The sequence below is a fragment of the Cetorhinus maximus genome, chromosome 18, assembly GCF_964194155.1.
Source record: "Cetorhinus maximus chromosome 18, sCetMax3.hap1.1, whole genome shotgun sequence".
Taxonomy (NCBI): domain Eukaryota; kingdom Metazoa; phylum Chordata; class Chondrichthyes; order Lamniformes; family Cetorhinidae; genus Cetorhinus; species Cetorhinus maximus.
The window spans coordinates 87,339,972-87,357,663 of record NC_135896.1 but is presented as its reverse complement, the minus strand read 5'-3'; the positions used below and the strand labels follow the sequence as shown (position 1 = coordinate 87,357,663).

The window sequence follows — 17,692 nt, the reverse complement described above, 5'->3', positions numbered from 1 at the left end:
TTTTAAAATCCATCCATTTTGGTCAAACTTTTGATCAGCTCACTTATCTCAATTTTTGGCCTTGGTTTCATTTTTTTGTCGTATGCTTCTGTGAAGCATCTTGGGATGTTTTCCTGCATTGAAAGGTGCGTATAAATACAAGTTATTGTAGTGGTAGGTACAGCATTTATAGAGCCAGTGAAGGTAAGTTACAGCAACATCTCCCCTATCCAATGGAAGTATTCTTCATCTACCATGTTATCAGGTGCATACGTGGGGAGGGAAACTGATGTATTTTCTGTTTAATGTATAGCTTCATCCCATTGATTTCAGAAGAAATCATTAGTAAGTCTTCAAGGAAGTGTTGGATTTTGCTGTAGATTTCACAGTCACTGTTTCGCTTAGACGTATTAGAGCTTCAACATATGGTGCTAGGGGATGATGGTCCATGTGTTTCCATATAGATTTCCTAGCCTTAGACTCAACATCAACCATGTGGAGCAGAGCTCTGGTTAAAAGCGCTTCTTTGTTGTTGTTCTCTCAGTCTTCATCATCACCTTTCCTCTCCTTGAGGAGAATTGTTAATCCATCCTCGGTTCAACTTTTGTGCATAACCAAGTGGCTTCTTTCAGGATTGCATTGGTGAAAACCTTAGGAGCAGTTTAATCATGGGTAGACTAATGGAAGGAGACTATTGTAAATTGGAGCCTCAGGCTGGGGAGACAGCAGGTGGTTGAAAAGACATGCTAATTTTCATGGAGACATAGCAGAAGTAGGCCATTCAGTCCCTCAAGCCTGTTCTGCCATTCAACTAGTTCATGGCTGATCATCAACTGCAAGGATGTTTTCCTGTGCTTTCCCTATATCCCTGGATGTATTTGTATCCACAAATCTATCGATCTCTGTCTTGAACAGGCTCAGTAACTAGGTTTCCACAGACTATGGGGTAGAGAATTCCAAAGATTCACTGCCTCTGAGTGAAGAAATTCCTCCTTCATCTCAGTCTTAAATGCTTTGCCCTTTATTCTGAGACTGTGTCCCCTGGTTCTACACCCCTCCCTCCACCCCTATGCCAGGGGAAACATCCTTCCTGCATCGACCTTGTCGTGCTCTGTAAGAATTTTATGTTTCAATGAGATCACTTCTGATTCTTCTAAATTCTAGAGAATACAGGCCCAATCTCCTCAATCTCTCCTTATAGCACAGTCCTGCCATCCCAGGAATTAGCCTGGTGAACTCCCTCTATGGCAGGTATATTGTTCCTTGGGTAAAGGGTCCAGAACTGTACACATTACTCCAGGTGCGGTCTAACCAAGGTTCTATACAATTCCAGCAAGACAGAACCTTTTAAAGGTACTTTTAACAGAAGCCCATTGAAAGAATGTAATTGAGGAGCAATTTATCTCTTCATCTCTAACCTGTGATGTTATAAGTCAGTGCCTATGATAATTAAACAGGAATGGACAAATTTTTTTATTTATCAGTTCAGTACACTTATTACATAGGTCATTAAAATTTCCATCACTGAATTTGGGCTAGATGGTTTATGTACTTACCCTGATCCATGATTGTGTTGTGCATCTGCAACAGAAGTTCCTTCCAGTGCTAACTGTAACTGTAACTCAATGGGCATTTGACAAACTAATTCTGTATTCTGACTTCTGTGCTGGTAATGGGTGAAACTAACTACTACTTGGATTTTTTTTTTGATTTTAAATGATATTTTCTCAGAACATTCAAACTACTTTGGGGTGGATGAAAATCTGGGCCCTGTGGCGGTGAGCATTAGACGAGAGAGGCTGGAAGACAGTAAAGAGCATGGAGCTCAGTACAACTACCGGATCATCCTTAGAACAAGTGAGGTGAGATCAATGAATCTACTTGTATCTGACTCAAGTGAGCATTTAGCTATATTGGTTTTAAAAGTACTCATCCGGATTGCCACAAAGTCCCAAGGATATATCAATACGCTTAATTAGTTGTGTCTTTGTTCCCAAATTTTTTATCCAAAGAGAGATTTTTATCTATATGGAATGTTATGTACAATGAACTACTTGGATGTGCAGTAACTATTCGGTAGGTATAAGAGGCACCCATTTTTCTCCTAGCATGATCAAGCAAATAAGGACACACGTAACCTCTGAATCTGTTGGTGGTTTTGGTTGAAGGAAGAAAAGTTGGCCGGGATACACATAAGAAGTTGTTCTTTATTCAGATAGTACTACATGATATTTAATGTCGATTTGAAGCAGCAAAACAAGCAGGTAGGGCCTTGTATAAAGTCTCGTCTGAAACACGGCACTTTTAACAATGCAGCACTCCTCCCAGTATGTCATTGCAGTTTTGTCCTAGATTCTGTGTTGGAAGTCTTGGGTAGAGCTTGAGCTTCTATGGCAAGTGTGCTATCAACTATGTTTGGCAGACAAAAAAACTCTTGATTTGTCAGAGTTTTTTCAGGAAGTAATAAGCAAGGGGAACCTAGAGATGTGGTGTAGTTGGATTTCCAAAGGTTTTTGAAAAGGTGCCGCATCAAAGGTTACTACAGAAGATAATAGCAAGTGGTGTAGGGGGTATCATATTAGCATGTATAAAGGATTGGTTAGCCAACAGGAAGCAGAGAGTAGGTTTTTTTTGGGTTGGCAAGCTGTAACTAGTGGAGTGCCACAGAGATAAATGCTGGGGCCTCAACTATTTGCAATCTATATGATAGCTAAGTTTGCTGATGATACCAAGATAGGTAGGAATACAAGTTGTCAAGAGAGGGAGAGAGTCTGTAAAGAGACATGGAAAGGTTAAGTAAGTGGGGAAAAAGAATTGGCAGATTGAGAGAAATTTGAACTTGTCCACCTGGTACGAAGAATAGAAAAACAGTATACTATTTAAATTAAGAGAGATTTCAGAATTCAGTGGTATAGAGGGATCTGGGTGTCCTGGTACATGAATCACAAAAAGTTATTATGCAGGTACAGGAAGTAAATAGGAAGGCAAATGGCATGTTGGCGTTTATTGTAAGGGGAATGGAATATAAAGTAGGGAAGTTCTACTGTAGGACCTTGGTGAGACCACATCTGGAGTACTGTGTACAGTTTTTGTCTCCTTATTTGAGAAAACATAAAATTGTGTTAGAAGCAGTTCAAAGAAGGTTCACTTGATTCATTCCTGGAATGAAGGGCTTATCTAATGAAGAAACGTTGAACAGGTTGGGCCTATACCCATTGAAGTTTAGAAGAATGAGAGGTGATCTTATTGAAACGCAAGATCCTGAGGGGATTTGATAGGGTAGATACCAGGAGGATGTTTCCACTTGTGGGTGAGACTAGAACTTGAGGACACAGTTTAAGAATAAGAGGCCTCCCTGTTAAGATGGAGATTAGGAGAATTTTTTTCTGATGGAACGTGGACTGGGTCATTGAATTTATTCAAGGCAGAGTTAGATAGACTTTTGATAGACAAGGGAGTCGAGGGTTATGGGGGCAGGTAGGAAAGTAGAGTTGAGACCACAACCAGATCAGCCATGATCCTATTGAATGGTGGAGCAGGCTCGAAGGGCTGAATGGCCTACCCCTGCTTCTAAGTCCTATGTTCCTATGACAGTGATGTGATTTTGGCATGCTGCAAACAGCTGTAATTCTAAATGACGGCACCTATCTCTAACTCAGCTCTATCATTCTGCTAAGAGATTCTATGTAAAGCACTCACACACAGGCTTATTCTGACCAATAATTATAAACAAAGCACAAGAACAAAAGATGACTTGAATCACATCAGTAAGCGTACAGATAACTCCCGGTATAACATTATGCAGTATGGTATTATGGTATGCAGTAATTTAGATGAAGGCACTACCCATCTTAAACGGCCTACTGCTGCGATAATGCAAGATCTCATCATTATTACAGGTTAGCTTTTAAGTCCTGTAGAATGAGAATGAACACAAGGTTCAAATTCTCTCTTGTTAGTTCTTCAAGGTTGCCAACTGACCTTTTTCGGGGTAAACCCCTTACCACTTGCCGACCTGTGATTTATAACCAGTGTTGATTTGTGTTTATTAAGCTAGTGATGTTTTATAATCAGGCAAGTAATTCTTGCAGTAAGAGCTATTTTCCACTCGGAAGCCAGCCTCTGGGACTTGTTACAGTTCTTGAGCAACAGATTGCGTTATACATATTAATTGTGGGAAAATGGCGTGTTGTATTGCACTGAGACAAATGCCTGTTTCTTTTTATAATTGGTTTTGTATTGGGTCTTGCTATTAGGATACTTTGGGACATTACTTGCCACAAAGTGAACAATGAACACCTCATGGGTTAACGCTGGTGTAGTATGTAATAGATTGTAATCTTTTAATTGGAAATTGTGGAACTTTGAATCGTCTGAAGTTGAGATTTTTGTTTCTAAAATATTTCCATTAAATATTTTAATACTTAAAGTATCGTTCACATAGTTGAGGTCTTAAGGTTGCTTTTGATGTTGAAGGCACAGTGAGAACAGGTGGGTCAGTCACATCCTTAAGCACTCATTGCGTGCACATGAAAAATAACATTGATTTGTGGTATGCTGAAGTGTGACTGAAAGATTGGTGCATCACAAAAATCAACAAAAACATTCTTGCAAATGACATTTATCAGTTAAGGGAATTGGGGAAAACGCAGACTTGTAAGTTGCATATGGAACTGTGCCATGAAATAGAGACTGACACCTGTAAAGGGCCCTTCCCCTTCCTTTTAGAGCATGGTCTTGGAGACATAGTTATCCTTGTTGATTCTGCCCCTCCATTTGTTGACTTGGCCTGTTGGGTAACGGAGTTTGTTTTCAAAGTCTTAAACTTGGTATTTGTGGCTGACGGAACAATTTAAATGTGTAACTTTCTCATGATTGAACATAGGATATATAAGCAAAGCTGATCAAAGTCGAGAGCAAGTTGAGATTTAGTAAAGATCTGCTTTTATTGGATTAATTTGATTGTAAACTAAATACGAGTCAACAAGACTCGAACAACATTTTATATGTTTAAAACCTGACATGGCAGATTGTATGTATGTATGTGCAATTAGCTTTATGCTGGAGTTTTAAACAAAGAACCTGAGGTGATGCAATGGTGCAGCATGTTTAGGTACCAATGACAGCTGCTGCAATGATGAGATATAGGTTTTATTCCAAGGACTTAATGATTCTTTCTCTGCAATCATTGACCTGCCAGGTGGATGTTAGATTCCCAGTAGCAGCAGGGAGAATCCGAAGAAAGTCGCTCCAGGCTGCAATTATTTGTCTCAGTGCCTGATTCAATGTTATATGGATGGAAACCTGGGAGCATAATTTCTCAAAGCATTATTGACTATGAGCAGAGCGTGGTCAGAGGAGACCAAGGGGACTAATTGTAACACGTCTGAAGGTTATGGGAAATGTTACAAAGTTAAGACAGCCTGCGTTTACAAGTCTCTGCAAAATCTTCTGACTGGTGATATTTTGTCCAAGGTTTATTTTACTTTAAGGAAAACAAGACAAATTCTTCTTAACCCACACAACTGCTTTGGCAGGAATTAATGTAATGTACCTGAGAACATTGGTCATTCCTCAACAGATGGGCCATTAGTTATTTGTAAGAATGGGTTCAAATGCAGTGCAGCGCACCGTGGAATGCGTCTTTAGGTGTAATTCTGGTAATTTCATGGCCCCACAGATGTATGCCCTCCTTTGTCTGCTCAGGGTCATCAAATGAGTGCTGCTAGAAAGCATTCCTCCTTGAATGCCATTGGGAGTGATAGTTTCACCCAGTGTGTTATGCAGCATTCAAGACTGTGGTTCTACTTCTATGTCACTGAAACACAGCTTTGAAAATCTTGTACAATTTAATGTGCAGACACTAAGTCTCCTCTTCTTCTACATTTTCTGTGCTAATCTGCTCCCATTACTCCCCCTGCATTTGGAGCATTGGTCATTGTAATGCACCTGCTCACTGGGTAAACATGCTAAACCATTGACAGGTGCAGCAAGATTAAACCTCTTTTGATATTTTTCCAGCTTACTACTTTAAGAGGTTCTATATTGGAAGACGCAGTTCCTTCAACAGCTAAGCATGGCACAGCCAGAGGTTTACCTTTGAAAGAAGTACTTGAATTTGCTGTACCAGAGCTCAGTGTTCATTGTCTCAGACTGGGCCTGAACACCCCCAAAGTCACAGAGCAGCTTATGAAATTGGATGAACAAGGGGTGAGTGGTGTTCTCTGGTTAATCCTGCTTTCTTTAGAATGTTATTCTTTTAATCAATGACATGCATTTGAGCTTTTGGCTCAAATGAGTTGGGTAAGCATGTGCTGATTATAATAACCATTTAGAGGTAGATGCTCAAAGCTGTTTGGAAGAATCATGTTTTACAATGTGTCTTTCACTGAATTCTTCAAAGTAGCTTTCTTATCTTCTTTCCAAATGCTGTGAGTAAGAAATCAGTCACTGTTTAAGCAAATGTAATTGGGGAAAGAGGAATGTTAATGTGGCTCATATTTCATTTAGATATTCAAAAGAGCTACTGATGGTATGACTCCCATGTTCAAAGTGCACTGTCTTTGTTTTTTTCTTAATAAGGTGTATATATTAATTTATGTAGATTGAATTCAGTGATCTGGAACTCGTTCTGCTTTTGAGCTATTTCGTCTTCAATAGTAAATATTCTTTTGGGCTAACTAGATTTTTGTTTGGTGGGAGAAGGGGAAATTTGAATGAATGCAGAAGCATCGACAAAACAGAACAGGTGTTAGATTCTAGCATGCTGGTGCATTTACTCTCCTGTAAAGATCTTGATTGGTCAGAATTTCAGTCTCTGGTCTTATTGACGTTTGTACAGGATCATAAGAATCAAGTCAGGAATTGGCTGTCATATTGTTCGTTAATGCAGACTTATTGCTGGTAACAGCAGAAAAATGATAATTATGTCAAGGCCTCGTGGTGGTGTTCTACAGATTACTCAGAGTCCGAGTTGCTGTAGCAACATGCACTTTTACATGTCTGTTGTAGTTTGGAGCTATGAATATTGACGGTAGAGGTAGATGATCTTTTCATCACATAACTAACCAGGAATCTCTCCCACTCTTACTGCCTGTGTTTCAAGGATTTGCACAATGATAATCAGCCCTGTTTGGCCACGTTATGAACACACCTTCCTTTGCCATCAAGACCTGGGATGGGACTCAAATCCAGAGCTTCTGACTCAGGCAGGGACACTATCCACTGTGCCACAAGACCTCCCAAGTTCTCTTACCCTCTTCCAAACAAGGTTGGAAGACCCTATTATGAACGGAGTACAGGATAGATGTTTCTTGGGGGTGATGGAACCTTATTGGATGTCTTTAACAATTCCATGTTTTAATGTATATATTATTTACATTGGTTGCATGATGAGTTATGGTTATGACCCAAATTTTGCTATCTAGAGGTTTAGTTTAGTAAAACAAATCTTTGTATATGAAACAGTCCCTAACATATTAAAGTCTCTGGTTTGCCTGCATTAGTGCTATAGTTTACTTGTGCCTTCAATAATTACACCATCTGCTCTCAACTTGCAACATGAATTCAAACCCCATTTTGCAGTTTGGGAATATAAAACAGTGGCCATGCAGTTAGTGAATTGTTGTAAAAACCTAACTGCTGTACTAATGTCTTTTAGGGAAGGAAACCTGCTATCCTTACTTGATCTGGTGCCTCTGGATCCAGTGTTAAACCAATATAGTTGACTCTTAACTGACCTTGGAAGTTGACTCGCAAGCACTCAGTTGTATTGCTACCTTCTCAGGACTAATAGGGATGAATGATAAGAGCAGGCTGTGCTAGCAATTCCCAGATCCCAAGAACAGATTTCAATAAAAAGATTTTCTGCAAGAACTTTTGTAGAAGATGCATAAAGTTGGGAAACCTAACTCTATGCAGGGCTTCAAGTAGGGTAGCCTACTGGAGTCTGTGCTATCTATACTTCATTTATTTTGAAAGAAAAGGTCATCATGCTGTACTCACGGGGGAGTCTACCAATCAACTGAGATTTTTTTTTGTGACAGCCACTGGGATGGAGAGGTCTATTGTGGTAACCGATTTTATCTTTCTATTTGAACAGCTTAGCTTCCAGCACAAAGTAGGGGTAATGTATTGTAAAGCTGGACAGAGTACTGAGGAAGAGATGTACAACAACGAAGTGGCTGGCTCTGCATTTGAAGAATTTCTCCAATTATTGGGAGACAAAGTACGTCTCAAGGGCTTTGACAAGTATCGAGCCCAGCTCGACACCAAAAGTAAGGCTTTAAGATACATACAGAATTTTGTAAAAACATGCAATTAGACAGCCTGGAATGGTTACAAAATGCTGCCGCCTCTCCCTCCTCTGTCCCAATTTTTTCCCTCTCTTTCCCCGACCCCCTTCCTCTGTTGAAAGCAGTGATTCATGAAATGTGGACATTAGTCAGCTCTGTGCCTTACCCATACCAGCTGAACCTCCCATGTGACCCAAGTTAATGCCATTGGGCTACTTGGGTTTTAAAAAAAGCATCAAGCCTTTTATAGCCTAGAAATTAACTAGCTGTGTGATATTCAGTAGTAGCTAGTGAATGGTCTTCATGAACATTCTCAATGGATGATATCAGCAGAATGCGTATACGTGAAATGTAAACCCATTAGGGGTTTTAGATGCGACATCAGTGCATCGGTATGGCTTTTTGAAGGCTTGCCTTTACATTTCTTTGTAGAAAAGGGCCATTTGTCCTGTGACATGGGGTGAAACTCATAAAGGAATTGAATGTGGGTTACATTTGTTATTAGCCTGGCTTGGATATTGTATGTAATTTTAAGACCCAAAAATGGGTGAGTTATGGGTTGGGTGGAAAAATAAAGTCTAAAGCAGGAGCCCAATCATGGCAGTTTTAATGGGGTGGGTAGCCAATCCACTTCTAGGAGGCAGGCCAGTCATTGAACCCTATTAAGGAGATGATATGCCTTCATTTCAATAAAAAGTTGATATTTCCGTGGCCCATGATTTTCACGCACCGGTTGGGAAACAGACTCTGTTATTTGATTAGATGATTCTTGACTGTGAGTCTATCTTTTATACCATTTCCTGCATTTGTGTATCTAATAAATCAAGGTATTTAAAGAAATGGGGAGGGAAGGGGGCAGGGGGGAAACATTTTTTTAAATTCCCTATGATTTTCTCCTATGTTGCTCAGAGATGAATGTTTGATTCCTGGAGGATTGACCATTCTAGTCCCACCTCACCCTTAGAAGTTTGCTTTTTGCTCATGATATTTGCAGATTTCTTTTCGAGATTCACTCTTCATGTTACCCCTTGCGTTTCTTAAATTTTTCCTGATCTCTTTCCTCTTTTAAAAAAAATCCCATTGTTGATCTGCTGCCTTGAGTAGCAACATATCTTTGCACCTCAACTCACCGGTTGAAGAAGTTCTGTGCACGTTTTAGGAATTCGATTCTTTTCTGTCTCTCTTTCTGCCCCCCCTCCTCCCCCCACCATGGCCCAATGAATGAGTGGGTAATTAAAAGAAATCAAATTTCCTTGGCTTTTTTTGTTCTTGGTAACATGTTGTTTCTTCATCTGTCATTTCCCTGATAATAAATGGCCAATTTGACTTTATTCTTTGGTTTATTGCATTGTTGCTGCTATTGTTTTTGTTTGTGTATTAGTTTGCTAGTTTCTGATTTGCTTTTATTTCCTCTACCCAGCACCCCTCCCCTATCCCTTTCCACTTGAAATGACACTTCACTTTCCTACTTATCTGTTTTGCCAGTTCAGTAGCTCCCTTCCTGTTGATCTGTAGCACATCTTTATGGAATAGCTCTTTTATGTTCCCCAGGACTGATGCCGGTGATGAAATGGAAACTCCGTGTCTGGCACTACTCATTAGCCATGCGCTGCACTCCAGAACCTTCCAATTCTGACCTGTGGCTGCAGTAGTAATCCAGAAATTTCCAACCTTGAGGACCGGCTGCTAAATTTGCTTCCTAATCTTCTAAACTCCGTTTGCAGAACTTCAGGTCTTTCCTTTCCTTGTATTGAGGGCCACTATGATTGGATGTTGACCCCCCCCTCCCGCCCCCACCACTCACCAACCAACCGTCGCCACCAAAATATCGTCCAGTCTTTCCAATATGTTGAAGTACCACATTTCTAGTTTCTAGTGCCCAGATAGTCATTCTACAACACGTGAGCCAAGATTGAGAGCTCCACGTTTTCTAATGCTGACTGTAGCTCTTTAAAATGAATCAGTTAGTACTGATGTTGTGATTGAAAAATCGAAGCCGGAGTGCTGGACTTTTCACCTCTGGAGGGCAGCACAGCTGATTCCAACTCTTATGCTTGTGTTTATGGAGAGCAATGATAGGAGCATGGGGACAGAAGTAGACCATTCAGCCCCTTGAACCTGTTCCACCATTCAGCTAGATTGTTGGATCTATATCTTAACTCCATCTACTCCCCTCAGTTCAGTGATCCACAATACCCTTGCCTAACGATAATAGGCGTGATAGTTTTTGTTGATTCATCCCTCTTTTGCCCTTGTGGAGTGGTGCTAAAGGAGCTGCCCTAGTTAAGGTCCACTAGGTACCAACTATGAATTTCACCTTCCTTGTCTACAGTCCGCAGTTCCACACTGGGTGGTGACTTTTAACAATTGGGCAGCCCAGGGATCTACTCATAGTCCATGTAACTTTGTTAAAATTCATAGCTTTGTAACCTGATGTTTCACCAGCTACAGACCATAAAACTCAAAATATGTGCTTGTGTTCGAATAATATTGATCCATCCTTTTCAGTAAGGAACCAGGTTATAAAGTGCAGCACCATCTTACTATCATCAACCAGAGTATCCATTTATCGACTGTTGGCCTATAGAAACACAGAATATACATCGACACAAAAACGTTCATTTTCAATATATGGATTTTCTTTTGAAGTTGCTTCTCAAATCTGAGTGTCAATAAAAAGTCTTTGAGAAATAGTTTATTAGCTCATTTCGATAACAAAATTGTGTCAGACCAAGCCATTTCAGTATATCATATGCAGTATCAAGTAAACCTAGCACAGAGAGAAATTTCAGTTGAAGAAAGTCGATGAATGATTGAGGTAACACATGATAAAAATGAAAAACTGATCATAAATGTAGTACAAAGGGTTAATGCTAAATATGTAAATATGTAGTCTACATTCGTGATGTAAGATCACATGACAACAGAGCATAGCAAGAGAGAGTTCTATGCAGCGCCTCATTCTGAGTCTCTATTGTATGTAGTTAGTATCATGTTCAATAAAAGGTAGAGTTTACCAATAGCCTTGCCTCCAGCAGTATCTGTAAATGCAGACCATGAACAACCCCATCTAAGAACCACATTGAGGATAACCGAATAAACAGCCCTCTAATCGGGATCACAGCACCCAGAAAGGGGAAGATTTTCACCTGATCTTGAATAAAGGTTGAATGAACAAGAGTGCAAACTTTTTAGCCAGACAAGCATTATTAGTCGAGGATGAAACGTCCTCTCCCAGCAAATATCTTGTACCACTTGCTGTAGGATTAGAAAATGTTTCTTAAAAGTCCCTTTCCACAACTTTTCAATTCTATTTGTCGTATTGCATGGAGGACTAATACTGTCAAATTATCACAGACGGATCCCTAGGTGTTAGCTTTTCAGCTTATTGCCCATAGTTTCCTCATTAGCTTTTTGTTATTGCTGTGTACACTATAATAGCACTGTTCTCCAACAAAGGAAGACTAGAGAAATACTATCAGCATAGTCCATATGTGCAGGAGACTGCAGTCATTAGGCATGAAGGTAGTCGATCATGCTTTCTTGCATGAGGCCCCACTGCATGCCTGAGTTGGTAGACCTGAGGAAACTGATGAATTACAGCTGAGCTTTTAATTGAATGCTAATTGAACTCCTTGAACATTGCACTGAACATTAAAAACAAATTAGATTTGGAACTATATATCTGATAGCTGATATTGCTGACTTCTAACCAACCTTAATCCCTATTAATCAGAAAATTACATGGTGCTGCAATCAATCTAATTGGCTCTCTAGATCAACGTTCTTTCAGACTTCCATATGGGTACTCTTTGAACTTCAACTCTAAGTTTCAACTTTTAAGTAGTTATAGTTAGGTCAGCTGGTGTGCTTAATTGCTCAGTTTTTGTTGAGGGATTCTCACGGTTGCCTTTTGCATTTGTTGTTGAACATGATCATCTGGTCTGATTAGCTCCTGTCAGTCGCACCAATGATATTAGTAGGTGACTAACAGAGCAATCTTCCTGCAAAAGAATAAAATGTCGATTAAATTATTCCAATATGCAGCATGATGCTTTTATTGTATTCTCATCTTCTTTTCTCAATAATTACACTAAGTCTGCCTTCCTGTGTTTTCAGCTGACTCAACTGGCACTCATTCCCTCTACACGACCTACAAAGATTATGAGATCATGTTTCACGTTTCCACCCTGCTTCCTTACACACCAAACAACAAGCAGCAGGTAGGCCAAGGTCCAGTAAGAGAAAACTTCCCTTTTCCTATAAAGCCTTTGTTCAGCTATGGTTTCAAGTGACTCGTGGATTATTAGTAGCTGGGACATCTTAACTCAATTTGTGGCACCTGGGGAGCAATCTTGATGATAAACTAATTGTATGACTTCTGTTTTAACAGCATAAGTCCACAATTGCCAGGGCTTCAATTGTTTTATTTTCAACATTCCATTTTCTTGCTGAAGGCTGAGTGGAGGTCTTCAGTTGTTGGCAGTCTTTGATACATCACCCCGTGAGCATTTTTCATGTGTGTTGGCCAAGGTATTTTGCCAAAGGGGGCATTATATCTAAGTCTGATCTGGTTCGCTCGTGACATGTGTACTTCTGAACTGTAATTTGGGTGACCATCAAGAACAAAAGCCAAAGCTAATTTCTGCCATACCTTTACTCATTGAGTGATTCCAAGATCAATTATACTCACCCTATTTGCTGGGTTGGGACAGGTGATTCAGCATGGGTTAAAGATCAGATTTGGAATATTTCTGAGTATCACACTGATTAGTGCATGCACGCCGTAGACCATTGACTTAAGCTCCTTCACTTTTTTTTGTAGTTTCTGTTTTTGAGGGAGGGGAGTTGAAAGAAGTACTATGTAATAGAAAATATTTCCATGTTTCACAATTGAGGTTTATTGAAATAACCATATCAGTACTGTGGCTACAAGAGCAGGGCAGAGGCTGAATGCTCTTGATGAGTGGACCGCCAGACCCTTCAAATCACCATCTGCAAGGTTCATGTTGGGAATGTGCTGGAATATTCACTCAGCTGGATTGGTAACTGTTGCAACAACACTCAAGAAACTAAACACAATCCAAGACACAATATGCTATTTGATCTGGGCCTCTACCATTGAACTCAGTACACACCCTTCCCCAGTCAGTTCCTGGTAGCTACTATTTCTACTGTCTAAAGGATGCACCACAAAAATTGCCCAAGTTTACTTTGCTAGGCTGTCCCACCGCATGATCTTAGTGCAAAGAAAGTTGAGAGCAGCAGTGTTGTGGGAACATATTCAAATTTTTCTCCAGTTGCACATCATCTTGCCTTGGACATTTTCACTGCTGTTTCACCATTGCTTGGTCAAATACTGCAAACTCTACCTAATATCATGGTAGGAGCACCGTCTCAATGGGTGCAGTGGTTCTTGGAGAAAACCCACCGTCACCTTCTCAGGGCAATTTGGGTTAGGCAATAAATGTTCTGTAGCCTGTATCCATCAAACTCCGAAAACAAATAAAAAGTTCTGTCCCATGGGTGATTATGAAGCATGAAGGATATTCTATCTGTTGAGGCTGAAGCTAAGGCACACTAGAGTCCTTTTCTGCACTGGTATGATATTCTTTTTCCATTTCCTGCACCAGCCATCTTAGTGCTTCTTTGGCAATTTATGGGTTTATGGCTTTGGGCTGTAAATGCTACTTTCCAAAGGAAGGTTTAAGCTAGCTATGATAGATCACATCCTTTGGAGAAAGTAGATGCTGTTTGGGCTACACTCTAGTTCAGGTTGCAGATGTACATTTATCCATTTTGTCATCAACTTGCAATCATTCTTTTATTCTCACTATTTTCATTCATGCATCAAAATTTTTGCCTCCCACAACTTGATAGCTGGAGAAGACTGAGCATGCTGCAACTGAGTTGCCGCCCAGCTGGTGACTTGCTTCAAAAAATACTTTCAGCTAGAAAATTACACTCTTTTTATTCATTCATGGGATGTAGGTGTCGCAGGCTAGGGCAGCATTTAATGCCCATCCCTAATTGCCCTTGAGAAGGTGGTGGTGAGCTGCTTTCTTGAACTACTGCAGTCCATGTGGCGTTTGTACACCCACAGTTCTGTTAGGGAGGGAGTTCCAGGAATTTGAACCAGTGACCGTGAAGGAACGGCGATATATACCCAAGTTAGGATGGCGAGTGGCTTGGAGGGGAACTTCCAGGTGATGGTGTTCCCATGTATCTGCTGCCCTTGTCCTTCTAGATGGTAGCGGTGTGGATTTGGAAGGTGCTGTCAAAGGAGCCTTAGTGATTTGCTGCAGTGCATCTTGTAGATGGTACACACTGCTGCCACTGTGCATTGGTGGTGGGGGGAGTGAATGTCTGTGGAGGGGGTGTCAATCAAGTGGACTGTTTGTCCTGGATGGTGTCAAGCTTCTTGTTGTTGGAGCTGCACTCATCCAGGCAAGTGGAGAGGGTTCCATCACATCCCTGAATTGTGTTTTGTAGATGGTGGAGAGCCTTTGGGAGTCGAGAGCTGAGTTACTCGCCACAGAATTCCGAGCCTCTAACCTGCTCTTTTAGCCACAGTATTTATAAGGCTAGCCCAGTTCCGTTTCTGGTCAATGATAACCCCCAGGATGTTAGTGTGGGTATTCAGTTATGGTAGTGCCATTGAATGTCAAGGGGTGATGGTTAGATTCTCTCTTGTTGGGGATGGTCATTGCCTGGCACTTGTGGTACGAATGTTATTTGCCACTTATCAACCCAAGCCTGAATGTTGTACGGGTCTTGCTGCATATAGACATGGACTGCTTCACTATCCTGAGGAGTCATGAATGGTGCTGAACATTGTACAGTCATCAGCGAATATCCCCACTTCTGACCTTATGATGAAGGGAAGGTCATTTGAGCAGTTTGGCATGGTTGGGCCTAGGACACTACCCTGAGGAAGTCCTGCAGTGATGTCCTGAAACTAAGATGATTGACCTCCAGTAACCACAACCATCTTCCTTAGTGCCAGGTATGACTCCAACCAGCAGAGAGTTTCCCTCCTGATTCTCATTGACTCCAGTTTTGCTAGGGCTCCTTGGTGCCATACTCGATCAGTCAAGTGCTGCCTTGATGTCAAGGGCAGTCACTCCCACTTTGCAGTTCAGCTTTTTTGTCCACGTCTCAACCAAGGCTGTAATGAGGTCAGGAGCTTGGTGACCTTGGAAGAACCCAAACTGAGCATCAGTAGCAGGTTATTGCTAAGCAAATGCCGCTTGATAGCACTGTTGATGACTCCATCCATCACTTTGATGATATCGAGAGTAGGCTAATGGGGAGGTGATTGACCAGGTTGGATTTGCCCTGTTTTTTGTGTGCAGGACATACCTGGACAATTTTCCACATTACAGGGTATATGCCAGCGTTGTTGTGCTGGACCACCAGCTTCTCAAGGGCTACTGGAGATGGGCAATAAATGCTGGCCCAGCCAGTGAAGCCCACATCCCGTGAATGAATAAAAATAAAATGGAACAGCTTGGCTAGGGACTGGCAATTTCTGGAGCACAAGTCTTCAGTATTATTGCCGGAATATTGTCACCACCTGCCACAGACCCAGTCTAGCACCTATGTCCTTTAGGACACAGCAGCTCTGTCTGTCGTGGTGCCACGGAGCAACCCTTAACGATGGACATTGAAGTCCCCCATTCAGAGTATATTCTGCACCCTTGCCATCCTCAGTGTTTCCTCCAACTGGCGTTCATCGTGGAGAAATACTGATTCCTGAGCTGGGTTGGGGTGGGTGGTGTCGGTGGAAGTATGTAGTAATCAGCAAGAGGTTTCCTTGCCCATTTTTGACCAGATGTACCATGAGACTTCATTGGGTCCAGAGTTGATGTTGAGGACTCCCTGGGAAACTCCCTGTCATCTGTAAACCACTGTGCCCTCGCCACCTCTGCTGGGACAGGACATACCCAGGGATGGTGATGGTGGTGTCTGGGACATGATCTGTAATGTATGATTCCATGAGCATGACTGTCAGGCTGTTGCTTGACTAGTTTATGAGACAACTTTCCCAATTTTGGCACAAGCCCTCATATTAGTAAGGAAGACTTTGCAGGGTCAACGGGGCTGAGTTTGTCAGTGTCGTTTCCCGTGCTTAGGTCGATGCCAGCTGGTCCATCCGATTTCATTTCTTATTGACTTTATATTGGTTTGATATGACTGAGTGGCTTGCTCGACCGTTTCAGAGGGCCTTTAAGAGACAACCATATTGCTGTGGATCTGCAGTCGCAAGTAGGCCAGACCAGGTAATGACAGCAGATTTCTTTCCCTAAAGGGCATTAGTGAATCAGATGTGTTTTTACAACAATCGACAATGGTTTCATGGTCATCGTTAGACTTTTAATTCCAGGTGATTTTTGTTGAATTCAAATTTCATCATCTGCCATGGTGGAATTTGAACCTGGGTCCCCAGTGCATTACCCTGGGTCTCTGGATTATTAGTCCACTAACAATACTACTATGCCACAGCAGCTCCTAAGGAACGTATGATTTGTTAGATGAAAACAGACTAAGATTCATTCATTTTGCATTCTACCATCATGGTAGTCACATGATACCATGATAATGGAGGAGTTAATCATCAGAATCAATCTCAGTCTATTAGTCTGCAACACAAGGGGCCCGATTTTCTTTTGACTGCGGGGTCGGGTCAGCTGGCAATTTTCCCCCTCCCTGCTGAAGTGCTGTCAGCAAGCTTCACATTTAGAAAGATGCCGCTTGGAAAGGGGTGGTGCCTACCCACCTGCAAGTGGCGGCCAGCCGTTTAAACCAATTAGAAGGGCAAATGAAGCCACTCTTCCAGTGGTATCACTGGAACCCCACCCCGCCGAGGCTGAAACACGGCTGCTGATTGAACCCAGCAGACCAGAGGAACCAGCACTCCGTCATTGAGTTTGAGCTCCCCCACAGTCGCAATAACCATAGGATCACTGCTGCGGTCACACGCTGCCCTGTGGAAGTTCCTAGTTTCCCCCTCCACAATGATGGTCTGGCAGCTGTGCCCGCGTTTTATTTTAATATTTTGATAATGGCTCAGAGGGTACTTCCATCTTGAGACACCCTCTTTGCTCTTAATTACGTCGGCAGCACCCACCTCCGACAGTGGGGCTGCCGATCTGTTCAGTGTTGGGGGACCTCTTATTGGCCCTCCAACCTCAGGAGCTCGTCTGCCGTCCTTAATTGGAAAGCGAACGAGCCAACTGGCCATTAATTGGACATCTTGAAAATTGCACCAGGCGCCAATGTGATGCGGGCCGGGACCCGAAAATGCTTCCGCCAATTGTCCCAACCCAAAAATGAAAATTCAACCCAAGGTAAGGAAACCCCCCCCAGTGATGGGAGAGCTTGGGTCCAAGTCACCTGCTCATTGTCAGCATGCCATC

General features: G+C 41.8%; 1 protein-coding gene across 8 annotated transcripts in view; it reads left to right on the top strand.

Moving 5' to 3' along the window:
- Positions 1-17,692, top strand: part of sipa1l1 (signal-induced proliferation-associated 1 like 1) — a 366,264-nt gene that overhangs the window by 242,779 nt on the left and 105,793 nt on the right. For all 8 annotated transcript variants that reach the window (XR_013579509.1, XM_078563125.1, XM_078563127.1 and 5 more), the window contains 4 exons: positions 1,711-1,841; positions 6,001-6,189; positions 8,081-8,255; positions 12,393-12,496. Coding sequence is in view for 7 of the 8 variants with exons in the window: in XM_078563125.1 (XP_078419251.1) it covers positions 1,711-1,841; positions 6,001-6,189; positions 8,081-8,255; positions 12,393-12,496 (599 nt within the window). In the remaining variant the exon portion in view is untranslated. The remainder of the gene's footprint in view (positions 1-1,710; positions 1,842-6,000; positions 6,190-8,080; positions 8,256-12,392; positions 12,497-17,692) is intronic.